This window comes from Chaetodon trifascialis, chromosome 5 (genome assembly GCF_039877785.1).
Source record: "Chaetodon trifascialis isolate fChaTrf1 chromosome 5, fChaTrf1.hap1, whole genome shotgun sequence".
Taxonomy (NCBI): Eukaryota; Metazoa; Chordata; class Actinopteri; order Chaetodontiformes; family Chaetodontidae; genus Chaetodon; species Chaetodon trifascialis.
The window spans coordinates 21,014,003-21,041,985 of NC_092060.1; the positions used below are offsets into that span (position 1 = coordinate 21,014,003).

General features: G+C 43.0%; 3 protein-coding genes across 6 annotated transcripts; 1 reads left to right on the forward strand and 2 right to left on the reverse strand.

Annotated features, from left to right (window-relative positions):
• Positions 1–1,703: 1,703 nt before the first annotated feature.
• tspan6 (tetraspanin 6) lies at positions 1,704–8,074 on the reverse strand. The gene is made up of 8 exons (XM_070963258.1): positions 7,788–8,074; positions 4,350–4,538; positions 4,188–4,262; positions 3,993–4,094; positions 3,519–3,674; positions 3,356–3,439; positions 2,497–2,581; positions 1,704–2,391 (listed from the first exon to the last, which is right to left on the reverse strand). Exons 1-7 carry the CDS (start codon positions 7,872–7,874, stop codon positions 2,513–2,515), a joined length of 762 nt encoding a protein of 253 aa, XP_070819359.1. The 5' UTR covers positions 7,875–8,074; the 3' UTR covers positions 1,704–2,391; positions 2,497–2,512.
• A 1,858-nt stretch (positions 8,075–9,932) lies between these two features.
• Positions 9,933–17,837, forward strand: srpx2 (sushi-repeat containing protein X-linked 2). Of its 2 annotated transcripts, none has more exons than XM_070963237.1 (10): positions 9,933–10,188; positions 12,501–12,578; positions 13,107–13,301; positions 13,585–13,761; positions 14,113–14,236; positions 14,320–14,441; positions 14,540–14,719; positions 14,835–14,968; positions 15,054–15,175; positions 16,757–17,837. In XM_070963237.1, the coding sequence occupies exons 1-10, from the start codon at positions 10,143–10,145 to the stop codon at positions 16,935–16,937; spliced, it is 1,359 nt and encodes a 452-aa protein (XP_070819338.1). In that variant the 5' UTR covers positions 9,933–10,142; the 3' UTR covers positions 16,938–17,837. The 2 variants fall into 2 exon arrangements, with proteins under 2 accessions (XP_070819338.1, XP_070819339.1); XM_070963238.1 differs by having other exon boundaries at positions 9,972–10,188; positions 13,110–13,301; positions 16,757–17,729.
• sytl4 (synaptotagmin-like 4) lies at positions 17,816–27,838 on the reverse strand. 3 transcript variants are annotated; one of them, XM_070963233.1, is made up of 18 exons: positions 27,770–27,838; positions 26,520–26,662; positions 26,057–26,241; positions 25,093–25,308; positions 24,094–24,203; positions 23,773–23,887; positions 23,512–23,676; positions 22,661–22,775; positions 22,480–22,570; positions 22,290–22,387; positions 21,925–22,023; positions 21,264–21,442; positions 20,829–20,931; positions 20,159–20,320; positions 19,489–19,594; positions 19,299–19,407; positions 19,008–19,216; positions 17,816–18,296 (listed from the first exon to the last, which is right to left on the reverse strand). In XM_070963233.1, the coding sequence occupies exons 3-18, from the start codon at positions 26,173–26,175 to the stop codon at positions 18,148–18,150; spliced, it is 2,145 nt and encodes a 714-aa protein (XP_070819334.1). In that variant the 5' UTR covers positions 26,176–26,241; positions 26,520–26,662; positions 27,770–27,838; the 3' UTR covers positions 17,816–18,147. The 3 variants fall into 3 exon arrangements, with proteins under 3 accessions (XP_070819334.1, XP_070819337.1, XP_070819335.1); XM_070963236.1 differs by lacking the exons at positions 21,925–22,023; positions 27,770–27,838 and having other exon boundaries at positions 22,290–22,384; positions 26,520–26,598; XM_070963234.1 differs by lacking the exons at positions 21,925–22,023; positions 27,770–27,838 and having other exon boundaries at positions 26,520–26,598.
• Positions 27,839–27,983: the final 145 nt, after the last annotated feature.

Sequence of the window (27,983 nt, forward strand, 5' to 3'; positions counted from 1 at the left end):
ATTATGTTGCGCTGCACTGCCACCTAGTGGTTACATCTATATCCAGAGACTCATAATCACTGACACCATGCGTTGTTTGACAAAATGAACCTGTCAGTCAGAGGACGTGTATAGTGCTCAGTGTTGACTGAAGGAGATGTTCATCTTACCAGCTGGTTTTCGTTTGAAGATGCTCCACCTTGCACCTGAAACACTGACACTGATCCTTCATGCAGAGGCATCGACCGCTCAGGTTTGTCAGTGCTGAGAGGAGCAGACATTTTTCACCTGTCACGGCAGGAGCGGCACAGGTGTGTTTAATACAGCTAAATAATGCTGAGGCGTTGCAGTGTGCTTGTTGGCCTGTTGAGGTTATTGGGTACACCTGGGATCTCCTGAGCCAATATGGAGTGGACTAGACCAGTGCTTCACTAACACATTATAAAACTCCCCTGAAGACCATTAATGCAAAGTCTAAAAATCTGACTGACTTTTTCAGAGGAGTCAGTGCTAAAAACGTCTCAGTAACTAGACTCCTACTCTGTTCTTTAAAATCAACGCCCTGCATTGTGGCCAAGACAGTCTGTAGATGGGAAATCAATAATTACCCAAGCGTTCAAAATACCTTACCAACCACAAAGTTTCAGGTCTATCCACATGCTGTTCACAGTGAGGTGTACTTGTGAGGTGCATGCACGGTGGAGGGCCACAGCATGACAGTAGCAACGTGCCTGTCGGCGTACAGACAGAATGCATGACTATTTTAGACTTCATTATGCAACGTTCACTGTCAGACAACTTTAACACACGAGCAAATGAGCAACGTGTCTCTGAGACCCGGAGGAGCTTATGAGTTCATTTAGCAGTGTTGAAACATAAGCATGGAGACACCACCATGTTACCAAATGACTGAGTATTAAAGGGAAATAGAACACACGGGCCATGTGAACAAGACGTGGAAGTCTGTGTTACTGACTGTAGCCTGAAATCAAAGGGTGATGGAGTGATTTCTAGACAGAAAACTTTACTTTTTGTTCCTAAAAACCTAAAACACATCAGCTCTTTGACCTGCAAACTACAGGACTGTTAGTCTTCTGTCCAGTTTTAGCAGAATTTAACAGTTAAAGCTGCACAATGTGTAGAAACATAAATATTGTGATAGACGTGTTTTTGTGTGAATTCTGGTTGACTTGTCCTGCTGTAGATCAGTATAATCTTCAGCTGTCTTAAAGTCTTTCATTACCAAAAAGTGACTGTTTCTAAGCTCAGAAGACAGTTGTATCTGTGTGATGATACAGTTTACAGACATCATTGTCTGCCTTTAAGGTTTTAGGGTATAAACATCTTCTGAATGCATGTTCACATACAATTATTTGCTCAAATAGATCACAATATTTGACAGAGGAGCCAAATCTCATAATCAAACACCGACAAGTACCAACAGGCCGTGCTAAGGCATCAAAACCTCGATAAAATGTTAATCCTGAAATGCTGTTAAAAGTTGGCCTGCGCATTGAAAAACTGAAAGCTTTCCACATCTTGTATTTTCTATGAATCCCTCAAAAGGCCCCAAATAACAGAGTCATGTTTGTCTGCCAAAATATCTGCTTCTGATTTTTTTTTTTCTTTTTTGTTGTTGCATGTTTTCAGATGGACGCAGAAGCAAACAGCTGTGGGACAGACACATCCTGAGCGTCATGCAAATCCCAGAGTCACACACTGCTAAAGACACTTTCATCTTTATTTTTTTTTTTTTCAAGTATTTCACATGCATCCACAAAAGAATAACAACTTAACACTGAAAACTGTGATGTTGAAGTTGGCTGGGCGACTGTAATTGGCACACGAGTGCAGGCTTTCAACAATACTGGCCTACAGAATGAGGTCCTTACTGCAAATCACACATACTTGATTTCAGGGTGGCGACCTCTGGTCCAACTCTCAGGCTCATGTTTCGCACACAGAAATTCCCTTAGTGTTGTCGAGAAGTTTAACATTTGTCAGCTTATTGTCTAGATTTCATCTGCTCAGCTAAAGTCTAATTTTAGCAAAATTACAAAACAAGGCAGCTGCATTTTACGATGACACAAGGAACAGAAACATTGACATTTGGCGGAGTTAATTAACTCAGACGAAAGCGACGACATCTATGTAACAACATCTAGGCTTAATGGAAATCCCTAATTAAATTCAAAGAGTAACACATGTTCTCCGAAGTGTCCCGGTCCCTTTTTATTTTTGGTCAAACTACACTGTAGATAACGTCCCTCGTTGGTCATCGGTGAGACTGAATAAAAGAAGCAGCGGGTGTTTTCCCCTCCCTAAAACAACAACATCTAACACAAGCACAAAAATAAAAATCACAGGAGATTCTTTCGACTCGATTAGCATCAGGAGCTGCCCGTCAGTAACCTGCAACGACACGGCGAGAACACATCGGACAGGCGGTCGGACGCCGGCACTGGACACTGGATGATTAATGACAAAGTCTTCCAGAAAGGAAGTGCAGTGTCTCACCTGTGGAGGGTCACTGTTAGACCATCTCGTACTGGTTGTTGGTTATGTATCGAGACAAGCAGCAGGACAGGAAGATCCCGATGAGCTGAGACACAACAGACAAAAAACAGACACAATTCCATAAAAGAGGACAAAATCATCTTTGTTCTTCCTGTATGAAAGGAAACGTATTTGTCTGCAGCCTGGATCGTTCAGTCCTGCTTTTTTTCTATCAGTAATAAAAACACTTCGCTGTGCAAACGGGTGCGTTGAGCAACCACGTTAGTGCTCAGACAGGCTATAAATAACTGTACGCACACACTATATGGCGTAAACAATGTTCTCAAAGCGAAAGCGATGGTAGAAGTTCAAGTGGTTCCACTGTGTACTTCAACTTTGTCCTGCTGTACTTAGTTTTACAATGTGATGGCTGATTCTAATCCACATACCAGCGCGGTCACGCTTGTTTCACGGTCACATTATCTCGCCCGTGACAACAACTCCCTATATAATGTACATTTAGTGCCCTACGGTGAGCATCACAGGGAGATTATGGACACCTATGGAACAAGGGGACACCGTGTATTGCGCACATTTCACACGTGTGAAATGTTAATACACGTCTGGTCTCCTGGTCTTACTCTTTGTTTCATTTATTCAATGGTTTGTTTGCAACACTGACAGCGCACATGAGTAAATATTGCTCCACAGTTAGCCGAAAGATTAATTAGCAGATGTTGCGAAATCCTCTGCGCAGATGTTGCCCTGCTAGACTCTCTTGGTGCTCGTGTCTCTGCGTCCCTTGATCTAGCAGTTTGCTTGTAGTTCAGTGAAAAAGCTACAGGAAGTGCAGCATCGGAAAGAGCGACATGTGACGTACCTGGAAGAACGCAATCCCAAAAGAGATCCCAGCGATGATTCCCAGGTTGGCCTCCATCACGTTGGTCACCAGTGTGAAGCAGCCCTGCGGCAGAGAAATTAAGATTTACAGAGAGGCTTTAAGGCTTGTTCCCATCTCGTGGTGGCGAAGGTGGCGAACTCACCGTCGTGTACACCTCTTTCTGAGCCTGGTCGAGGTCTTTCAGGGTCTCCTCTGAGCACTTGCTGCTGTCTTTGCAGCAGCTGGCAGGGATGCCCTTCTCTTTAAAGTACGCAGTCTCATTCCAGTCAGTGAAGTTTTTCACCCCGCAGCAATGCAACTATGAGGAAAAAGGTCAGCAGAAATGTCTTGAGAAGCAGGTGAAAATGTGTTTTTAACAGTGAGCAAAGCAGCCAGATGTTGGTTTTCTCCCCACAACACAGCGAGTGACGTCACCGCACATGTTTTCGGATCGACCTATCGGGGAAACGTGTGTCCGAGTTCAAGCCCGCAGAGAGCGGAGCTGAAACTTTCGGCGTGTCTCGTTGCCCTTTTAAGACGTTTTTATGTAAACGGGAGTTATTTGGTTTGCACAGTGAGACACAAACAGTGTCAGATAAGAGCGACGGCATTAGTGTAATGGAAACCTCCCACTCACAGTCCTCTGGATGGCGTCGACCGCAGAGCTGCTGCTGCTGCTGTCTGTGCTATTGTAGGACTTCACTGCGTTCTTATAGGCGACGCCCAGCTTGGCCTTGATCTGGTGGATTCAAAGCAGATTATTTACTGTAGTGAGCTGACGTGATTGACCTTTTTTTTTTTTAAATCTTAATGTTTTGGACGAGGAACTCACCTCATGTCTGAAGATGAAGCCTGAGATGCCGGCCACGAGCTCCGCCAGGAACACCAGGGTCAGGAACATGGCATACTGAAGGAAGCGTGCAAAGAAAACAATTACACAGGCTCACGTGTGGAGGGGGACATTTCAGGGAACTCACCGCTTGCCCTCACTGACCAGTTTGAGCATCCACGGGCTGCCGCGGCACGTCGCGAAGCAGCCGAACAGTCCGAAAATAACGATGGTGGCTCCGGTCCCGATGAGGACATATGGCGCGTTGGTGCTCTCCTCGGAGGCCAGGGTGAAGTAGGCCTCCAGGCTCACCTTCCCCCACACCCCGACGGCCAGCAGGATCACGCCTGTGAACTGGAGACGACAGCAGGCCGAGTCAGCTCCAGCATCAAAGAGCCACAGAGAGATGAGCAGGTTTTTTTGTTTTTTTTCCCCAGGGCCGCCTCTTTGACACAAAACCCAAGATTAAAGGCTCGAAAAGCACTTTGTCAGTCACACCGGAGCAGTTAGAGTGAGGCAGCATTTCACCAGATCCCAGTCTGCGTGAATCTTCGTCAAATCGACCGTGTCTGGGTTTTACTTTCAATGATTTTAATGAAGATTTACATTCCGGGGAGGAAAACTTAGAAATGTATCATTTAGAGAAATCACCACCTGAATGTTCAGTGTATTTTTCTGCAATAAAAAAAGGACATAAGATTTGATAAGATTAGCTAGATTTTGATTTTTTACACACTCAGAGCTGCTTCAAAAAGGAAAGGACAAGCCAAAAATGTCCTGATTTCAGCTCTTAAATGTGAAGATTTTCCTGCCTTTGATGTTAAAATTGTACTATGTGATATTTTGGTCAAACGAAAGAAGCAACGAGAACCAGAAAAGCACATTTTTCATTATTGTCTGATGTTGTTAGATGTGAAATGTTCAAGTGAGAAAATCTGCAGAGGAATTAATTCTCTGAAACGACACCAAATGTCAGTTTTCCAAGCAAAAATTACAAAAAATATTTGCTTATTCCAGTTTGTCAAATGTGAGACTTTTCTTTCTCGTGTATGAGCGAACATTTGATATCTTTGGATTTTGGACTAAAAGCGAGTGTGAAGACGTCGCTTTGGTCTGCGGGAGCTCGAGATGACCATGTTACACTCTTTTCCTCCAGTTTTTAGGCCGGTTGAAACTCTCCCAGCTCTCAGGATATCAAGTTCTGCTGTGGACTGAGCTGTGATCTGCACCGAATCAGCCAAAGACCAGGGGATACTTTTAATTAAGATCCAAGATGGGCTGAATCCAGCAAAAACACATTTTCACTTATTGATTTCCTTTATTAAATCTTCACTCCTCGGGGGAGGAAATGCAGATGAAACGGAGCAGATGAGCTCCGGCAGGCGACGCGCTCCGACTCAAACAGGACATCGCCTCTAATGCTGCTCACGCTCACGACGTATTTGATCAACTCTCATCCCCCCTCGAGTCAGTCATGAGATACGCGACTCACACGCCGCAGATGATTCATTTACCTGTCAACGTTTTAGGAAAAACACAGACGGGAAACCCCGCTGGCCTCAGCCTGAGGTTTAATCAGCTCAGCATCTTTTGCTTTAAGGCTGCCCACACAAGTCATTAGCCCGAGGAAGGCATCAGCTCAACCAGCTGGGAGCAATAAATTGCTTGATAAAAGCACTGACCTGAACTTTGTGTTAGCAGCAGCAGCCTGAGATGGATGTTTGCTCGGTACAAAGATTAACAGGGGTGGAGGTGGAGGTGGGGGGGGGCATGATAACTGCTCATTTTCTCCTGTAGACAAACTTACAGTAGTTCCCTTACATGCAAACACTTCCTGTTATTTTCAGTATCGATTATTCTGCCGATTTTGTCTCGATTCCTCGAGGTCGCGCATTCAATGTGTTTGTTTCTATTATAATTGACAAAGAAAACGTCAAATTAAAGCTGCAGTGATTCATCGATTGACTGACAAGTCGATCCACAGAAAACGAATCAGCAGCTATTATGATCAGCGACTAATCTTTAAATCATTTTCCAAGTGAAAATATCCAACGTTCCCTCGTCCTCGCTTCTCAAAGATGAGAATTATCATCTTTTCTTTGTCTTACGTGACAATAAACATGAATATCTTCCTGTTTTTTGGACCGTTCGTCAGACAGATCAAGACATTTGAAGGTGTGGCCTCATGCTGCAGGAAACTGAACTTCCACTCCAGCGTTTTAAGACCAAACAATTGATCGACTACGTGCTGCCTACAGCAAATCCTCAAATGACGAAATGTGCAGCGTTTTCAGCAAAATATGCTCTAATTTCACTGAAGGTTCCAGGAAACTGACAACTTTGTACTGATATTAGAAGAAACAGTGTTGATGCGTCCAAATCACTTAATTCCCATTAACAGCGAGTTTCTTTCCCAATGAACCTGTTTACCTGTGGGATGATCCAAACAGGTGTTTTTGGAGCATTCCTCATCTTTACCGACGTTTGTTGCTCCTGTCCCAACTTGTTTGAAACATGTCACTGCATCACATTCAGAATAAGCAGATATTTACAAAAATCAATGAAGTTCATGAATGTCTTCGAGCTGTTTTCACTTGAGTATGTGTCAAAAATGATCGGCACATTTGTTTTATTTTTGTTTTGTGTCCCATCTGTACTGGAATCAGGTCAGAATATGGAGAATAAAGTTTCCAATAATAAAAACTTAATCAATGAATGAGTAAATAATGACTTAAATCAAACATTTCATCAATAGAAACCTCTGTTTTTCACTAAAATCGGAACCGAATGACATAGTCTGTTAGATCATCTGCAAAAATGAGTCGATCAACAGAAAATTAATCAGCAGCTACTTTCACTATTGAGTCATTTTAAATAAAGTTTCTATTTAAATCTTCACAAATTAATAGCCTCTATTTTCTGGTTTCCATAGTCTTTTGTGATGCAAACTTTGACTATTTCTCACATTTTATTAATCTAACGATTAATCAGGAAACAATGTCATCAGATTAAATAGTGATAATAATCTCTCATAAACTCTTCACAGGGATTTCTTAGGAAATTATAAAGTGGGAATTTTAAGTCTTAACGTGACTTTAATAAATGGCTAAAACATAGGATGGATTATCAAAACAACTGCAGGTTCATTTCATTGTCCCTCCGATTCTTCACGTCAATCGATTGATCGACAAATCGCCACCGTAGTGATGAAGTTGGACTTCAGAACAAGAATAACTGAGTTAAATCCACCTTTCGATGGATAAAATCATCTTAAATCACTTCTAATCCCCAAAGTTGCAGTTTGTTTTAGTGTTTTGTCTCAGTGACACAACGGAGCCAGCAGCGGTTTTTTTTTAGGGATAAATGTGTCCGAACCCGAACATCTGCTGCAGCTGTGGGTCCATTTTCAACAAGTGGTTCTTTAAGCGGACATTAAACCGACAGCGCTTCTTGTTTATTCATCGTACTGGACTCGCTGCGTGTCCGTGTCGTGATTAGAGGACACGGTGCTGCTTTAGTTGGCCTTGTTGGCACCGCCGCAGCTTTTAGCCCATTGTTGCTCCTTTAGCTTGTTGTCCCCCGATACATGTCAGCCAAACTCACCCAGAATATGAGGCTGTAGGAGATGAGGAAAGTCTTCAGGCAGGTAATCACTGGCTTCGTCTGAAGCCGTCGAGACGGCGGCGACATGGCGGCCTTTTTAGACTTTAAGCAGACAAAGAGGGAGAAAAGTTCACTTCACAGCGACTTGAAGGCGAGAGAGGAGGAAAAAACTTCAGGGATAAATGCAGAGACAGAGGGGGAAGTGTCGTCACTAACACATATTCACACTGCTGGATAAAGAAACGGCTTTCCGCCATCCAGACCAGCATCAAGTTAGCAGCAATGTCAACACGTCGCCCACACGTATGGCCTTCAAAATAAGATATTACCGGCTTCAGTATAAACACGGCTGATGACTAATGACTACTACAAGTCAAAATGTGTCCGTAAATTGAAAACAAATGCAAATTGTGAAAAGGAATAAATATTGAATGGGATAAGTATTTTATTATATCGATGAAGTACATTATCATGTACAGTATATGCATGTACAAATCAAATGTCTATATACAGTATATCCAGCAAGAAGGATTTATAGCTGACATTGATGGATAAATTATGAGATACAGCCATCTCACAACAAAATGTTAACTTCATCTCAAAATTCTGACATAAATTTGGTTTAGTAAATCTGATCATTTTGCTGAGTCGAATTGTGAGATGTTAAATTATGTTATGTGGTTCACTACTAGCTCATAATTTTGATTCAGGTCAAGTTTTTTGACTTTCTATCGTACGTACATTTGACTTTGAATGCAACTTATTAATGCAAGTGATCTTGACCTTGGGGCTGCACGGTGGCGCAGCAGGTAGTGCACGTGCCTCACAGCAAGAAGGTTGCCGGTTCGATCCCCGGGTCAGACGGGGCCTTTCTGTGTGAAGTTTGCATGTTCTTCCCGTGCATGCGTGGGTTCTCTCCGGGCTCTCCAAAAACATGCTCATTAGGTTAATTGATGACTCTAAATTGTGGGTGTGAGTGTGAATGTTTGTCTGTCTTTGCATGTGGCCCTGCAATCGACTGGCGACTGGTTCAGGGTGTACCCCGCCTCTCGCCCATTGTAGCTGGGATAGGCTCCAGCCCCCCGCAACCCCGAAAGGGATAGGCGGTATAGATAATGGATGGATGGATGGATCTTGACCTTGTAGACCAAAATTATGAGAGTGTAAGTCATCACATTGATGCTGTATCTCATCACTCCTAAATTAAGTTGGCTTCCATATGTATGGCAGATTTTTTCCCCACCAATCCAGATATAATGCCATTCAACAGTTAACTCAAATGCAGCGCTTGGCTTTGTCTTTTGGAGTCACAGTCGCCAGTATTTTTTTTTTTTTTAAACTTCTAACTATAATGCATGCTTTTATGTTGAAAGCAGTAGCGCTATTTCCTGTCACACTTCATCTGACTTCATAATTATTATGTCTTACACTTGCGTGAGCTGAACCACATTAGCGGCGTAAATAAAAGCATAATAACATAACGCTCATAGAATAAGCATGAAAATTTTAATTTAACCTCTTTCAAATTTCATTTCTGCTCACAAACTGTTCTCCTCTGGCAGTTTATTATGTTTTTATGTTTTTTTATTTATTCTTTTATTTCTTATTTTCTTATCTCTTAGTCTTCCTGTGGGACATGATCTAATTAAATTACAGCTGATGACACTTGTCAAAACAACAGTAGATTATTCTGCAGCATGTGAGAAGACACTGGAGATATTACAACAAACCTGTGAGGAGGAGTTTCTGCTTTATGTCTGTGCAACACTTTTTAAACAGGTGCTCAATAAATAATGGATATTATACATTATTTACGGGGTAATAGCATAACTAGGACAACACCATTGACTATAGGATTATGTGAATATCATAATCAGGCGAAATTAAAAATGGATAATCACTGTGAGTCAATGCAAGTCACCACTGATCTCATTAGTTACACTATGATATTAGAGAGAGCCGTTTTTCTCAGTGGGTTTGTATGTTTTCATTTACAGCCTATAATAACCTTCACTCTCTGAGCCGATGAGCTGTTGAAGGGGTGGGCTTTTTAAAAATGCCTCAGTCATCATGTTTAATGCAGCGGTGGGTGGAAACACACAAACCCGAGGAGTCCGATAGCGCCACCAAGTGGTTTTTGACTTTGTTGATGAACTATAAGGAGCCAGATTTTACAAAAACTGCGGAGACTCTGACATGACGGGAGCGCGTCTTCTCCTCAGCGGGATAATTACGTTTTTCGACAAGCTGTGAAACTTTCCCTGGATTATAACTTTGTCCTTTTTGTTGGACTCTGGGATCTGATCCAACCTGCGGAGAAAACTTTTCCACAAGTGTCATCTTTGCGTTTCAAACATGCGCCTCAGCCGCTTTGTTGCTGTGTTCACTTTGTGCTTCACAGGTGAGTTCGTGACTTTTGACAGTAAAGGCAGGAAATAGCCAATCAAAGCATTTCGTCAGTTATGCGTCCGGAATATTTTGTTTCAGTCAGGCAATTGCCTCCAAAGCGTCTTTTAATTAATTCTAAATCTTCACTAAAAAGCTGTAAAAATAAAGAAGTAATATGCAATATTACTTCTATGTCACTCAAACATCCAAATCCCGTCCTTGCAGTTGGGAAATACCTTCGTCTCAGCAGTAATAACAGTTATATTAGATACAGATGTGCTGAATGTTTGAGGTAACTGGGTGAATGCAAATGGAGCCCACTCCTCCCTGCACGAATGAAGAGCCTCCACGACATCTCCACACATCTGGCCGGGATCCAGTCAAACTGATCGGAAAATACGGTGCAGTTGAGCTGCCCTCCTCTTCAGGTGCCCCTCTGCTTGCTGACCAGTCAGTTAAATTACAGCTGGGCCGCAATCACTGCCTGTTAATTACTGAGGAGGCTCCCTCTGGGACCAAGCGTGCTAAAGCCTTCATCTCATCCTGCAGGATAATCAGAGATCCAGGCAGGAGCACCCAGGAGCTCAGGTGATAATGCAGAGAGATTGAAAGGATGCGGCCCGTTATCTCACCTTTGTCTTTAGAGGTGTATGAATCCTTTTACATGGAAACTCAGACATGTTTCACACCTTCCTCTGGCGTGACTCATCTCTGCTACAGGGTGCAAGTCTCTCTGTGGTAGAGTCAGTCCTGTGAGTGGTGCCTGATGCACAGTGTGTGTCAGTGTGTTGGTATTCTGCACCCTCTGTGGTCACATGGCAGAAGAAGAACTCACATTCTTGAGTAAAAGTACTAGTGCAACAATGTAAAAATACTAGTCGCACAGTACAAGTCCTGTATGCAATATCTGTATATTTTGTATTAGCAGCTAAATGTACAACTACTTTACATGGAGTTTGGTAGTTTAGTCCAGCGGTTGGCATCTTAAGGGTCCATTAACAAATGTCTGACACACAAATTTATATTCATTTCATGGATTTTTCTCAATTTCTTTTGCTACTTTTGTGAAAGATTTGATTATTCGACCTCTTTGAGCCTTGAACTGCTAATGAAATGGAACAATGTGAGAAGTTTCCCTTTGAAATAGTGACATAGAAGTTTAAAGTAGCGTAAAAAGTGCAGTACTTGAGTAAATACACATGTTGCTTTTCAGCACTGCAGTACTTTTAGCTGCATGTCATTACAGATTTTAATTGCCAAATGCATGATGGTGCATGTCACCACGAGTAATGTCTGTCTCTCCTTGAGCCCTGCAGTGCAGAAAATCAGACTGATGATCTTAGCTTGTTTATTTCCTCTGTGAGTAATTCTCTGTAAGGGGGACTTGGGAAATATTAGTCTGGGGAAGTGTTACTTAGTGGAACATCTGGCTCATTATGAGAAGAACGCTGACGATAGGTTTAATCCACACATCGCTGGAACAGTGTGAAGCAGCTGCCAGAGAGGGCAAGTACGAATGTGGTGCATCATTATTATTAGAAACTGTGCTAAAGTGAACTTTATGTGGTTGAAAGCAGTTTGTGCCATAAAACAGAAAGGAAGCAGGACAGGAACTGGACTTGAGACGGGGGAGGAGGTTGACACACTGGAAAGTTTGGCACTCGGTTCTAAACATGGAGCCACTTTTGGGATTTCATAAAGGGATAATGTGACTGAACCACAACTGCAGAGAAAAGAGGATAGCAGTGAAAGGAATTATTGTGCAGAAAGGCTGATTCATCGACGAGAATTCAGAATGAGAGCCATCGTAGAGTACGCAAGCCCGTCTGCTCAGTGCATGAGAGGGACAGCCTCCAAAGTGAGTAATGAAAACATGCTGTTTGTCCTAATTTGCCATGAGGCCATTGTTAATTTGAGAGCTGCAATGCAAGATAAATGACTTTCTCTGCATTCATATCTACATTCATTTCTGTCCCTTCAAGATATCAACATATGATTGAGCTTTTTGCAGGATTTCCATGTTTTCCGACGCTGCTCTTGGGATTAAAAGGATTTTCCATCAGCGTCACTGATTGCACATGCAGGTGTCTGTAGTCAGGAATGTTACTGCGCTTCTGTTAAAGGAAACCTGAAAGGAAGTTAAGGGAAAGAGATTATGTGTGTGTGCGGGGGGGTTGTTTGTATGCCAGACTGCCTCTGTGTGACCTATATATACTGTAACAGTCCTGATGCAGGAGCTTGATGAATCTTAATGTCCAGAGAATCACTTTTGGCATCTTACATCTTTCTGTTTCCACATGTCTGACTGTCGTTTTGTTTTCTCAGCTGGCTCTGGGACCACAGTTCCTGACACCTACAGTGACTTTGCAGAAGAAGACCACACTCCTCAACTAGACCACAAAGGTAGATGTGGAAAAAGACACACTCATCAGCAGTGGGCGATACGACAGTGTATACCATCAGACAGCTATGACATAAATACCATAAAACAGTATACAGTACTATTGTCTACTGTTGGAGATTTTGCTGTTCGTGTTACAGTGTGGCAGCTATCCCTCCAACACATCTATATTTTATTAATGCATATGAAATCAAACCTGGTTTGCTCAGTAAACTTATAATATATTATGAGAAAAACTCAGGATATGATGGCAAGTCTGAGCCTGAAGTATTCATGTGCTGCACATTTTTGCGCCAGTGTGAAGAAGTCAGGTACTTTATCTGCTGGATGAGCCAACAGATTATGTATTAATTCAAAGTAAATACAGATATTGTGATATTAGATTACTTACACCATGACCGAGGATTTTATCAGTGTCGCCCAGTTCAGTGCTCACATATCCACTAACAAACACAACATCAGATGACACTTCAGGTGCTCTGTTTTCATCAGTGCTTCACACAGATTTGGGTTTGGTTATTCTTTAAAAGCAGACCCACACTGGTGTCATTCTCCGGGTCTGATCAATGGGGAGGTGACCTGCTACTCTCCTCGAGGCGGGGCCTACCGGAGCACACTGGGCACCCGCTGCGAGATGAGCTGCGATCGAGGATACCGACTGCTGGGGAAGAGCTCGATCAACTGCCTTCCCAGCCGACGCTGGTCTGGGACTGCTTACTGCCGCAGTATGTGCAAATTGAGATTTTAAAGTCCAAGATGAGGATGTTAGAATCTATTAAAAACACAGAAATGATTCCTAATTCATAGCATGTTCATTGGTTATCATAAACATGGGCACTGTGGATACTGCATACACCGTGCTGCTGCTGTAAAATCACAGTAGCACTCACAATGTGTATTAATCCACAGCCTTTTTTAGGGAGTGAGAGCAAAACATAGGCTTGGGAAGTTGCTCTTTCATTGGATTTATACTGAACAAACTGTGTCTGTGTGGTCATGTTCCTTCAGGAATGCGTTGCCATGTGCTGCCCCTCATTCAACACGGCAGATACACCTGCACTCAAGGCTTTGTGGTGGACTCCAGGTGTGACTTCGCCTGCAACCCCGGCTATCGTGTTGAGGGGGAGCACTCACGCATCTGCCTGCACGGGGGGTCATGGAGCGGAGCACAGCCAGTTTGCTCGGGTGCGTACAAAGTGGATCCATGCACAGGTTTAAAGTCACGCGTCTTGTGCATGATTTGTTGAACTGTCAACTAGAGGTTTAACCCACTGCCATAACACGGACCTGAATTCAGGCCATCTGTGTTGCGGTCTGGTTTTTCATTATCCTTTCATAAGCCAGGATCCTCATGTTTCTGCTTTCACAGTCACACAAAAACACGCGTATATCCTGCTCCTCTGGTCTTTGGACTGAATCCAGAACTGCTGTCACTGTTACTGTCAGATTATCCAAAAACAGTGTTGCCTTTTTTAAATGGATTTCCTTCCTGAAAAATCTCCATTGTTGTTGTAATTTTCCAACTGTTTATTTCAGATACTGATCCTCCAAAGATCAAATGCCCTCCCTCCAGACTCAAGGTCGCCGAGCCTGGAAAACTCACTGCTGTGGTGACCTGGGATTCCCCCACTGCGACAGATACTGCTGATAAATCTCTCAAGTATGTCGCTCCTTTCCTTTGCCTCCCTTTCCTGTCTACTTTACAAGAAACACTTGGCCTTTACTGTGCTTGTCTCTCTGCAGTGTCATATTAGTAGGCCAGGAACCAGGCACAGACTTTAAAGAAGGAGCACACATCATCCGATACAAAGTCTACGATCAAGCCAGGAACAGAGCTGCCTGCAAGTTCATTGTACGTGTTGAGGGTAAGCTGCCAAACCTTCCTCTTCTGACTTACTAACTTGTGGACAGCATTATAACTTACAGGACTGTGTTTCTGATTTTCACTGTCTTCTCCTTCCAGTGAGGAGATGTCCAGATCTATATCCGCCTCTGCACGGCTACCTCACCTGCTCCTCTGATGGGAACAACTATGGTGCAACATGTGAATATCACTGTGACGGAGGATATGAACTGAGGGGCATATCCAGTCGTGTCTGCCAGTTCAACCGCAACTGGGGCGGAAGCCCTGCTGAGTGTGTTCGTGAGTCTGCATGAAAGTGGCAATCATGCTCATGAATTTGCCTCATTTACATAACAGCACACATGTGTGCCGTAAGGGGTTGTAAATGCAGGATTGTGACTTTGTGTGTTTGCAGCAATCGAGATTAAATCAGATGTAAAGACAGTCTCCGCTCTGCTGGATCAGTTCTACGAAAAGAGGAGGCTGCTGATCATGTCTGCGCCCAACATATCCGACCCAGACTACCAACTGCAGAACATCATGATACAAGTGAGGAAACTGTTTGCTGCCACTGACTTACTCAGAAGGTTTGATACGAAAACAAGAAGCTCAAACTCTTCCTCATTTCAACCAGAAATCAGACTGTGGATTAGACCTGCGACATGTAACCGTGATCGAGCTCCTGGGCTCCCCGCCTCGCGAGACGGGTCGCATTAAAGAAAGTCTGCTCAGCCCTGAAGTCATCGAGGGTTTGAGGTGAGAGTGAGACACTTCATCACTTAGTCACTCAGCAGCTTTACGGTTCATTTTGTTGAAAAATTCCTTGCTGAAATGGCTTTATATAACTCCAATCCTCATTAACAGTCAGTAGTTGTTTCTCCTCACTCTATTTAAATGTCAGGAGCCTCCTAATAAAAGAGAGCCTCTGTGAGTTTGACTTTAAAAGGAAAGAAAATGCCCTAGAAAGATTAACACGCTTAAAAATATCAACATAATTCCAGGGTGGCAGTAATGGGATTTTGACAGAACATCAATGGTAAACATCTGGCTTTGGATCTTATGAGAATCACTAGGACATTTTTTTAAAGTCCATTTTGCACCACACATATGCACAAGCATGTAGGGACAAATTCACCTCAGAGCAGGCAAAGATATAGATTTTTCCACCAACTGTGCAATTTGAGTAAGGGGCAGTGCTCACTTTTTCCAGACTGGAAAAACTTTCCTTCTTCTCACCACTGACACACAAATCCCACGGCTGAGTGAGGGCAGACGACTGAGACGCATTCTTTGAGTGTAGTTCAAAGCACTCTGGGAAACGTAGTCAATCAGACAAGATAGGCGCAGATGAGGGAAGTGTTCACATAATCCTGCAATCAGATTTTTTTGGCTGGCCGTGTTACAGCGTAACACAACGCCACCATATGATCATCTCAAGCTGATGTGGCACACTCGTTACCTTTAACAGATATGGAACAACATATCATTCATTTACAGTCATTTTTCTGGAATGAATTAAATCCAATAATCCCTTGTCTTGGCGGCACAGTGGCGCAGCAGGTAGTGCGTGTGCCTCACAGCAAGAAGGTCGCCGGTTCGAACCCCAGGTCGGGCCTCCCTGTGCGAAGTTTGCATGTTCTTCCCGTGCTTGCGTGGGTTCTCTCCGGGTACTCCGGCTTCCTCCCACAGACCAAAAACATGCTCATTAGATTAACTGGTTACTCTAAGATTGCCCGTAGGTGTGAGCGTGAGCGTGAATGGTTGTTTGTCTGTATATGTTGCCCTGCAATCGACTGGCAACCGGTCCAGGATGTACTCTGTCTCTCGCCCGTTGACAGCTGGGATAGGCTCCAGCCCCCCCCCCAACCCCGAAAGGGATAGTCGGGTATAGAAAATGAATGAATCCCTCATCTTTTAGCTCTGTTTTGGGTCACCACCAACTCTTAAGAGAACTACCTGACTTCGAGCTGCCAAACGCTCCCCTATGTCCACCAGCTCACTGTAACTTGGCCCTTTGCTGGTGGAGAGGCAACACACAGTGGGTTTGACTGAGCTTTATTGCAGAAAACAGCTGCCAGCTGTGTCTGTAAACTATGAGAAATTTCCAACAGGAAAACCAAAACATTAAGCTGACAGACTATAAAGCTCCACACACCAGAGTGGAAGCCCAGAGTCAGATGATAATAAAATGTGGATTCGTCATTACGAGCGACCCCCTTCACATGATGGTCATTTCATGCGTTGTTATTTTGATTACAGCCGCTTTAATAACATTCACTTATGAGGTGGTGGAGTGTTCCCTGAATAACCTACTTGCTTCCATGCGTCTCTCCACAGACAAGTATTCAGAATCTCCAGATATTACTTCAGCATGGTGCTACTGGATGAGCTTGGACTGGACCGTGAGCGCTTCATTACCCCGATGGCATCAGAGGAGCTGTTCTCCTACATCGATAGCTTCCTCCTGGACGAAGAAGAACGAGAGAGGCTGGAGCTCCACAGAGACTTCTGCGACTAATTTCATAAAGCTCTCTGGTTACTACAGAGATAAACTCATCAGTAATAAGAACACAAGGAACCAACCAGAAATCAGGTCTGGATGGACATTAGGAGAGAAAAGAGGACAAGACAGCAGTTCTCATGTTCAAATGTGATCGCAGTACAACACTGAAGTGCTGGCACTGTTTTCTATATATCAAAGAATCACCTGAAAAGGTGTGGAGGCCTGCAAATAGACATCACAGCTACAGAAAATATAGCAGAAGCTTCAATAAACGCACATTAGTAAACACAGACACACACATTTTGAACCACATGTGATACGGATTCATATTTTTGTGCAGGGGCCCGTTAGTAAATCTGACATTCAGTAGGAACTAAAACCAGCAGTCACTTCCACAGCACAGGAACACCCGAGTGGAGGGATGATTTTCTAATGCAGCTGATGTTTGAGTGTAATACAGAGCTGAAACAGTCCTCCACGTCTCGGGTTTAGTCAGCTTTTATTGGGTGAAGAGAATATTCAAGGCAAACTTGACGCTGAACAATCACTCTGATGACGAGTTAAAAATCTACATTTATATCTGAAGAGGGACATTTAAACATTTCAAATAAGGTTTTTAAGCAACTTATCTGGATATATATTTACATGATAGTATTAAAATAAAATTCAATGGTATAGATGAAACTAAACAAAATTTGTTGGATGCAACACAGCAAATTTTGTGTAATACCATTTTATAATGAATTGTTTCCCACCTATCAGTGTAATTCTGTACAAAATTATAAAGTGACACATTGTGACAACGTTGCTGTGCTAAGTGCTGTGCATGATTCAGAATTGCTAATATATACAGCCTGATTTTAAAAACCTAAAATGACCGTGTCAGTGCTCTTAAAATAAATCCAGGGTTAAGCGTGATGCTTTGGCACATTTTTAGCAGCTACACCAGTTTTCCGCAGTCGGTGGGGGGTGGGGGGTTGCTAATAATGAACCACATGCAGGGAGGCAGGTGTGAGTAGCTGTTAAGTGTTCAGCAGGCCAATGAACTGTGTCTCTGCTTACAGCTAATCAGCTGTGTGTTGGTTCACTTCAGTAGACAAGCTTCTGGTCTGATAAGGCTTCGAAGTGAAGTTAATCCACAATCTCATATTTGTCTCAGGCCTCCATAGCATCTCCCCATTTTCAGTCTCAGGATCTTTTCCAAGGGTCTGGGCCTGTGCTGTCCTCATTTGGCCTTGGGCTTCTCCATAGTGGAACGCAGTGGAAGAGTGCCCTCTGCCCACGAGTCGGGGTACTGCATCATCTTCCGCCACAGACTGACTTCCTCTCCAACGGAGTCCTTTTCCACTTCCTCCTTTCCTATTTTTACTGTATCTGCAGGGGTGAAAATTACACAGTGAATGCAAAATTAGTGGAGTTTGTTCCTAACACAAGCAAATACCTTTAGCTCAGTCTTTGCACAGGGTAAAGAACATGGAAGCCTTGTGGGTGCTGCAGCAGTAATCTAAAATTAAGCTCATCTTTCTCACAAGGGCGGTTATGCTTTGACAAAACAGAAGTGTTTCAACTAGAAAAGGGTGGATCTGGTCTTACTTTATCTTTTTATTAAGACTGATTTAATTCACTTTCACTTCAGTTTTACGCCCACATAAAAAGATAAAAAGGATGTTTGTTCCCCAGCCCTGCTGGGAGATCCACACACTGAATTTCAATTAAAGTCAAAGAATTACTAAAACAAAAAGATAAAACTGAAGCAGTATAATTCAGGGTGAACCAAGGCAAAAACAACAAACCAAAGAATCTACTGCCGCAAAAATGGCGACTGACAGGTGAAACAAACAAAACAAATAGACACTCATTGGACTCAACTTCCTAAAATTAAGCAAAAGCAGGAGAAAGTAGCAGCTCACCCCCACACCTTCAGTTCCATCTAGAAAATCTACATTACTTACTTACATTACTACATTAGTGATACTCAGTTTGAGGGCAAAAAGCCAAACAAGATCTGACATAATTGCAGTTGTTTATCACACATGCAAGAAGAAAAAAGGAGAAAATATCACATCATGGACAGAATAATTTTACCACTTCCAGAGCTGAGACGGACACCTCCCAGGAATTCATTGCTCAACAAGGCCTCTCTGTCCCACACAGTCAGCTCCAGACACATGTCCTTCAGCTGCTCCAGAGCCAGCGCTTTGTACACGAATGTGTGGTCGTAGTGGGGGTTCAGGTTCTTCTTCACAACTGGAGTCTTCCTCTTTGTGGTCTTCGACTTCATTGGGAACAAGTACCTGCGGAAGCACAAACGCAGAGTTAGTTTAAGAAGACGAATGCTTGTATGGAAATCAGGCAAGTCAACAGATTTTCACTAACCCTTTCACAAAGCTGTCTGATGTTTCTCCTGATTTCAATGCCGTCAGATTCTTGGCCTCTTTAATTAGGACGTGCAGTTCTCCCCCTTCCTCAGTCGCAGCCTTTTTTCCTGCAGGGAAGATGATGGTCACACTTGGAAAATTGAGACACACACAACACAGCCAGAGCAGTTTTCTTAGCATAGTCGTACCTTTGATATTCTCAGTTGTTGCCTTTTTAGGTGTGATGTACTTCAAGGAGATCACCAACTCTCCTTTGTACTGAGCAAAAGCTGAGGCCGGAACAGCAGACGCTGCCTGTTAAAGATATTTAGGGAGCATGAGAATCCCAAACACCAACACAGTCAAGATGTTATATCCCTACTAACATGCAGCCCTCTTCACTAAGACCTGACTAATACTGATAAAGATGTCGATGTTTGAGTGAGAAAACGAATCCCATTAACAACAGAACAACGATTAAACATAGACAGCTGTATGTAATGAGGGCTCCTTTGAATTTGACAAGGTGAAAAAAAAATATAATTTTAAAGACTATATATACAATTTTGAAGACTGTACTAAGTACACTTTAGGCTATTTTTGTCCCCTTCAAGTATACTTAAGTGTACTCAAATAGTCCTTGAATACCACTGAAGTAATACTGGAGTATATTTGAAGCGTAAACAGTATTACAGTGAAAATCAGGATTTCCAAGCTTTCAAAACACACTTGCAGGACAATTGTATTATATCACCAGAAATGTACTTAAATACACTTAAAATGAAGTGAAATTAAAGCACACTTTAATTAAGCGTGCTAATAGTGTATTACAAGTTCATTGTACAATGGTAAAAGAAAATAAATCCAGCGTCTCTCTACCTTCGCCATGAGAGCCATGCGGTCCATGTGCGAGGAGCTGAGGTCCCGGCAGTCCAGAGGGATCTCCACCTCTCCCAGGAAGGTGTTGCGGCTGAGACGACCATGATGCCAGACTGATATCAACAGGGAGCGGGTTAACAGCTGAGAGCGACTGATAGAGTACTGTTGGTGGAAGATGAGGAAGAGAAGACAGGCTGGATCAAAGGCCTGTCTCAATACTGTGGTGGAGAAGTCTTATATAATTTTAATGCTGTGGTGCTGAGGGAAGTTTAAATAAATCATGAAACAGATCAAAGCAGACCGTGGATTCAGATTTTATTGGAAGTTGCATCTAAAATCTTCAATGATTACCTTCTTCCTAACCTTTAAAGAGCAAATGTACAGAGCATTCATTGTCACAAATTGATTCATAGGGCTAATTTCCTTTGCAGCATTTTGGTTTGTCACTGTATTTAAGGTGACTCAACATTGAAGCCCAGGACCAATATCAATATTTGAAGACAGCTATTCTAATCTGCAATGTCAATATCAATCTTAAGGTCTTTGGAGGTGTGGTCATTATTTGCAGCAGGCATGGCGCAAGGTCACTAATCAGGGAGTGTCACTGAGTCAACAGGATGAGGTCGAGAGCTGTGGCACAGTTAGAGATGAGCCAGTTGTTAACCATCACCTTCAGTGTTTCTTTGTAGACAGGGTTGATTGTGTTCCTCTTAATGCTGGTCTTCCTTTTGCTCAGGCGCGATTTGTCAGGGAGCAGATAAGACTTGACATAACTGCAACACAAAAACAGAAGGATGTGTCACACAGTGTTTCTCCCAGGCAGGGCTACTGCTAACTGCTACGAAAAATATGTGTTGACATTCAGTTTCCTGTGAAGCTCAAGTAATCACCTCTGGGATGCGATTACCAAGACTGTGTAAACATAGCAACCTCTTATCTACACTGATCAAAGCTGTGTTAACATCACTGAGGGGAGTGTGTGTGCGGTAGAAAAATGTGTTGCTTTCAGGGCCACAATTGGCTCCAAAGTTTGACAGAAGTTGCTTCAAATATGTGCTTTCAGTGGAGCTTCACTTTTACAGCTACGCTGGTTTTTACTACTTACGGGTTGGAGAGGTGTCGTGAAGTATCGGCGCAGGCCAGCCCGTGGCACTCCTTGATGAAGACGTGGAGGCTCTGGGTCTCTTCGTCATAGCTCAGAGAGAAGACGATGTCTCCGCTCACCTCCACGCTGGCGAAGTCTCCTGCTTCACTGTAAATACTCATCAGGCTGCCCAGTGTGCTCTGGAGGAAAATACATACACCTGACCTGAATAAATAACCATGAACAATTCCTGTTTGTTTCGTTAATCAATACCAAATATTGACTTTTAGATAGTGTTTGGATGGACATGCTCTATGCCGCAGATCAGTTTAAAAAAAAAAAAACAAAAAAAAAAAACAGAAGTAAAAGATAGACACAATAAATTTATACTGGAGGGTTCACAGAAAGTGAGTCAGAGACAAAACAAATTAGCAGAGGGCAGTTTCTGTCCATCTAAATCCAGAGTGACAGCATGACTATTTGCTTTCTCTGAGACTTTGGTAACTACAGAAACATGCTGTTAGAATTAACACATCAGTTTTACACGTCCTAACCTGCTGGAGGATATCCTGAGGTTACAGATGCTCGTTCAGATTATCTAACATCAGTTCCGCTCTGAGACGTAATGAGCTGTTCTCCAAAGAGCTTTTAGAGGGCTAATGCAAGCTTGTCAATACTCTACCTTTGAGCTAGACAGGCTGGAGGAGCTCGAAACCATTGTCCTTTTATGAAAGTTCACCAAGCTGTCAATATCTTCCTCCTCCTCCTCCTCATCTTCCTGCTGCATCAACAAAAACATTTAGAGGGCTGACTGTAGACACAGTGGGGGCTTTTGTTGTCAGCCATAATGAGGAGTGTGTGATAAATAATAAACAAGTCTGGTTTCCCAGAGATGTTTGTGTCATAGATACTGTGATTGGATAAATCTCTCCTAAAACAGCAAGTTTTAAAAAGGCCATTGAGGACAGGCCTTGAACCTTTGTACACATAACTAACCAATACAATTACAGTCAATCTACGACAACAATCTACTAACAATCTACTCACCTGTACGTCTAGGCCTGGTACAGAATGGCTCCTGTTGCCCATTGTGGCCTCTGATGTGTCACGTTCATCATGCAGATCCAGTGTTGAAACATACTCTGCTGTAAAAAAAAAAAAAACGCTAGTAATTAAAATATATTTTCATTCGATGCTGGAAGAACAGCATTGTGCATGCCAGTATAAAGATGCTGACCTGCAGGCCGTGGGTCTCGTCTGATGCTCTTCTTGAAGAGCCTATCAACATCTGAATCCGGGCTCGGATTGACTGGTTGTACTTCTGAAGTCTAGAGTGACAGAGAGGAGGAGTGACATTCAGAGAGCAGAGGGCAGACTGAGAGACAGAAACATGACCATGTCACTTCAAAGCATCATACAGTGTGAACTTCTGTGTTGGCGCCACCAACGCTAACAAACGCTGCTTTGACTGAGACGGTCATGCTGGAAACACTGGATCCTGCTCGGCTGGACTGGACTGAGCTGTTCTCTCTCCTGTGTGATGATACAAATCATTGGTTACACCTGCAACTTAATACAGTCAAATACATACAAAATAACCTACTGTCTACATGTCTACACCCACACCCCCACTGGCCTGAAACTGGCAACTGAGACATCTGCACACATTTTTCACTAATTATACTCTCAATCATTACTGGTGTAGGATATATGTGTGGAATAGGCATTTCCACATGTATTTTGGTTTTATAATAGCAAAAACTCCATATTTTAATCACACTATTCATGTAAAAGCCAAACTAGAGTTTAAAATTAGCATTAGCTATAAACTCGTGCAGCACATCGGTTTCATACTCTTTACTGGAACTATGTGAAATTGCGTCGTCTGCATCAAAGAAATTTGAATAAAAATCTTCCTCAGGCAGGCGGCAGTCTTACAACCAAGCCTGAAACATCACGAGTACATAATTTAACTGGAGTGCTGTCCTGTTGATGATCTGGAATTTTTTTGCCCCTGAGGATTCAGCATCCATCTCCATATAATGAAGCTGATTGCACAGATTCATTGTTCTTCTCTATTTTAACAGCACAATCACAAAGTGTAAGTGTTATTTGACAAATCTTTGTTACAGGCCTGGCTGTCTCAACTCAGACTCAGACCAAACTAGTCCAGCTTCCTGACCAGCTGTGGGGTAGGACAGCCTCAAATGTTGCTTTGAAGTCAGTGGGTTGTGTTTGCACCTTCGAGGATAACTACAGGTGAGTTTACCTTGGTTGCTCGGGGGTCACGTGGCCAGAGTCGCTCTCAGTCTTACAGCTCATTACACTGGCGTTTTCTGCAGACTCTGTGTCACTGTGTGTCGGCTTTGACCAGCTGCCCTTTGATTCAAATGATTCCCTTGAAGCAATTGATCCTGAATTCTCACTTGAATGACTGTAAAAGACAAAAGGTTGAGATACTCTCAATGTGCTCATAAAATCCAAACAGTAACATTTCTAAAACTGACAAAACTGAAGATTGACGACGCACCCTTTGTTATTTTCTGTCTGACTTTTCTGCTTGGTCCGAGGTACAGGAACGGGAAAATCTGAGTGTATTTCAGTACTTCTCAATAGCACTTCTCCTGTTGTCTCACGCTTCTTCGCTGTAACACAGAACAAAGTTAAACAACACTTTAATTCCAGTTAAACAAAATGCTTTCAGGTTACTGCAGTTTTTAACCTAACTCTGATCCTACTGCTGAACTGGGACAACATTCCTGTGACTGTGGGCATTTCTTTCAGCCCAGGCTCAGAGCTGTTGACATTCCTGCTTGAACAGTCCATACCCACTTCCTCTTCCTGTACTCACAATGAGGCTTCTTTTTCAGGGAGACTCTCACGAGGACATGTCCAGGCGTTGTGGAGAAACGGTTGACCCTTTGATCATAGAACCAGTCACCTGTCATTTTCTTTAGATCCCTAGAATCCAGTATATGCACAGCTGTTACAGTTATTGTATACATTGTTTAAATACACAGATAAATAAATCTATGACAGTCAGTAACACATGCTATGGCTGGTCATTGTGAGGGACGTTAAATGTATTGACAGATCCATTTCATCACATATCCAATACTGTCCTGTCACGTGTCATGTTGCTTGTCCCTGCAAATGCGCATACAACCCCTTTTAAAATAGCCAAATGTCTTAAAAGGATGAGGATTTTATCTATATTTTATTATCAACAAATCCCATGAAGAGACCAAAACTAACAACAAATGGATTCTACTAACAAGCAGGGTGTGAATTCATGCTACAGTACTGTTACAGTGCCCATGACAACGATAGAATCACGATACAGTGATTCTGCAATATCTGACACACTGCGAGACAATCATGTACGATACATCCCAATGTCTGTGGAACAGTTACAACTAAAGATGAAAAACTACCCCTAAAAACTCTGGTACACTGCAAAATACAGAGAGATTTAGCAGGTGGCAATAGACTTCATCAGCATTGTATAAACTCGTTTGGCACTGACTTGAATGGAGTCCCAAACTCCAGCTTTAATCTACCACTGAAAAGTCTCCAATAAATGAACTGTTCACTCTAGTTTCAGTGACTGTTGCCTCAGTGTCCAGCTGTTTTAGGAAATTACTTGGCCTTCTTAAAATGACAATAAACTCTATTTGAAACTTTTGCATGCTGGTTCAGAATGGGCTTGGGATTTTCATGGGATTTTTTCTGGCAGTCTGAGAAACTATAAATCCAAAAGAAAAATTACTTTGATCCAGACGCAGTATTTGCTCAAATACAATTATTAGCATGAAAGTCAAAGGAGAGGATAAACAAAACAATCCCTTACAACTCTTTGGCACAGACGCTGCACAGCCACGATCCTTCGGGGAGGACTGTCCGGCAGCTGCGGCACACGTGGTGATTGCACATCTTACACTGGCTGGAGAAAAGAGTCAGTCGACTCAGAGGCTCCTGGCATCTGCCACAACTGCGTTGACTGTATCTTCCACTGCCACGTTTGGCCCCTTTCCGCTTCACATCCAGCAACTCTGTCTTCAACTTCCTGAGACAAACAGAGTTAAAAAGTGAGAGGCTGTCGTTTGAAAAGCTACTTCAGTGGTGTGGTGTTTTTTTGTATTTTGTTTTATAATAGCTGACACAATTAGTTGAATAATCATTAACATCTAGAAAATGCCAGAAAGTTTCAGCTTCTGTTCTGGTTCCAAATGGGAATATGTGCTGCTTTTCGTGGTCTGCGTTGATAAGAAATTTTGTCAGTAACTTTTAAGGTGTCACTTTGGGTTTTGGGACACAACACTGCACAGGCATGGAGCAGAGCAGAGACAGGGAAGTTACTCAAGTCAACAACAGGGTGTATTGTTATTATAGATCTGCTGCACCTTTTATTGTTTTGGGAAGGTAAAACATGTTAGATATATACTGCAGTTCATTTTCACTCAGACTGTCCAGTAAACTATAGCAGTTTATTTTGAGATTTGTTTGAGTGAGGGAAGGTCCTGTAATCTGTGAGGTTTTGAGAGTTGCAAAGATGTGCGTGTGTGTCGTTTAGTATAGTTTATAAAGAAAGAAAATTGGGATCAGTCCAAAATTGGAATCAGCACGTCAGGCTGTTGAAAAAAAATCAGAACTTGGGATCGGCCAAGAAAACTGCAATCTGCATCTGTGAATGATTTAGTCTGAATCGATAATGCTTGAACTGAACAAATTAGAAAAAAACCTTACATACATACATTTTAAAAACTAAAGGATATAACCTTTTAGTACAGTTCACAGGAGGTTGCTTTGCTCACCGCACACGCTGGTCCTCAGCCTGTCTCAGGTCCTCGTCCCGCCGCAGCACCTCCAGAATCAGCTCCTGCTCGGACGCAGTGAGGAAGCCCAGGTTGATCATGTCCACCACCTCCGGCATGGTGTTTAGAGCCCTTAGCGCAGGTTAACTGGCTGAGCTCAGTCACTGTTGCATGAAGAAAACCTCCTGAAAACAAAACAGAAAGCCAGGAATTCAACAAAACGGTAATAAACACTGTGCTGAGTTACAGCAAACGCTTCATCAAATACTCATAAAACCTGTATTTTAAAGACAGATTTAACACTGAAAACGCCTGTAGAGACGAGCAGCACTCTTCACTACTGGAGAGCCAGTTTTTCTACGATCTTATGTAAAGCAACTTCAGCAAAAAGAGGAACTTTGTGGCTTGATGCCCTGCAGTGATAAAGATACAGACACAAAGTGATCCTAAACAAATGACTTACAGAGGACTGAGTGATGCGTCTCTCCTCCTTTGGCCTCCATGCAGCGAAGCCTCAGCACTGCAACTCTGTGATGGATAGTTTTGGAGCACAAGTGTCGTAGCCTCGTTCCCGTATGTCAGTCAAAAAGGATGGCCTGTGGGAATCTAGATAACCGCAAAGCAAACAGAGACTGGCCCTCAGGCATGTTTTTCAGCCAAACCTAACATTGGCAAAAATGATAAATGACTAATAGGAACAAGGATGCCAGAGGATTTGAAATTCCCACAGAAAGCCACCGGCCGGGTGACAGGTTGTTTTGAATCGGACGGGTAAAAGCAACATGACCTTGGCTATCATGCAGGGTTCCCACCCTCTAAGGATACAGAGAACCGGGTGGAGTTTAGCAGCTTAACCATTTGTTTAAGCCCAACATCAAGCTTGTCATCTGACTTGTTCCCATCCAAAACTTTATGCTCCAGTTGAATTGCCACAAAGGAATTTAAAGTGGGTGGAAACGTGCCTGGGAAAGCTGCAATTCTAACCTGCATGCAAATACTAACACCTTTTTTCCTCATTGTTCGAATGCCTGGGGCCAAGCGCCTGCAACAGGAGTCTGATAATACCTGCAAGGCAACTTGTTCTTGTAAAATTTAACCTTCAAGGAAATGGCGCATGCGTCTGCACCAGATGACAGAGAAACTGCACAAAACACCGAACAGGTGCCATGAAAGAGGGAATTCTGTGGATAAAAACTCAGCCAGCCGAAAAAGTTCAGAAGCATAATTCAAACATGGAGGCTTTTGTAAACTGCGAATGAGATTAACAGAACTAATTTGAAATGAACCAACGTTTGCTGAAATTCAGATTTCTGGGGCTGAAGATGAGCCGCTAACGGCTCCATCGGTCGAACGCGGCGTTACGTCACCAACGGAAAACTAAATTAACGTTAATCAACTTTCCCTTTTCTGACAAACTTTGCTTTTATGCGACAGCACAGGGGGAAGATTTGGGAAGATGATTCAGCTTTTTCACTGCGTGTAAACGCGTGAAATCAGGCGGCGAACAATACAAAACACGGCTAATTGAAGAAAAGCGCACACACCTGCTGTTCAAGCGGACTTGTCTCCACAACACGGCGGCTAGCGTCACCACGGGCGACGGCGAGACACTCCGGACAGAAAACACTACAGAAACGGTGAAAAGCAGCAGCCGAGCTAACAGCGACTGTAAGATAATTCACTTGACGTGTACCTATGAACTGGTCTACTCACTTTTCCTGTCGGCTATGGACATACTCCTGCACGTCTTCTTGCCTCCCTCCTCAAAACTGTTGACTTTGCGCTCCTTGCTAGGGGAGTCGCGAGGACCGGAAGATAAGGAAAGTTTGCAGCAGACAGACAGACAGACGGACACAGACAGGGAGACAGGTAGGCAGGCAGGCAGGGGCGCCTCTCCGTATTTTCCATGACAGGTGCATTTCCTCAG

Bases quoted from the DNA above. Each gene is read 5' to 3' on its own strand.
- tspan6 (XM_070963258.1), bottom strand. From the start codon at position 7,874: ATGTCGCCGCCGTCTCGACGGCTTCAGACGAAGCCAGTGATTACCTGC. The intron at 4,263-4,349 runs GTCAGTGAGGGC...CGCTTCCTTCAG, and splicing joins GCCCGTGGATGCTCAAACTG to TATGCCATGTTCCTGACCCT. The intron at 4,095-4,187 runs GTGAGTTCCTCG...TGAATCCACCAG, and splicing joins GCTTCATCTTCAGACATGAG to ATCAAGGCCAAGCTGGGCGT.
- srpx2 (XM_070963237.1), top strand. From the start codon at position 10,143: ATGCGCCTCAGCCGCTTTGTTGCTGTGTTCACTTTGTGCTTCACAG. The intron at 14,442-14,539 runs GTAAGCTGCCAA...TTCTCCTTCCAG, and splicing joins GTTCATTGTACGTGTTGAGG to TGAGGAGATGTCCAGATCTA. The intron at 15,176-16,756 runs GTGAGAGTGAGA...GTCTCTCCACAG, and splicing joins GAAGTCATCGAGGGTTTGAG to ACAAGTATTCAGAATCTCCA.
- sytl4 (XM_070963233.1), bottom strand. From the start codon at position 26,175: ATGCCGGAGGTGGTGGACATGATCAACCTGGGCTTCCTCACTGCGTCC. The intron at 22,024-22,289 runs GTGAGTAGATTG...TTGTTGATGCAG, and splicing joins TACCAGGCCTAGACGTACAG to CAGGAAGATGAGGAGGAGGA. The intron at 20,321-20,828 runs GTGATGGTTAAC...TTCCACCAACAG, and splicing joins TCTACAAAGAAACACTGAAG to TACTCTATCAGTCGCTCTCA.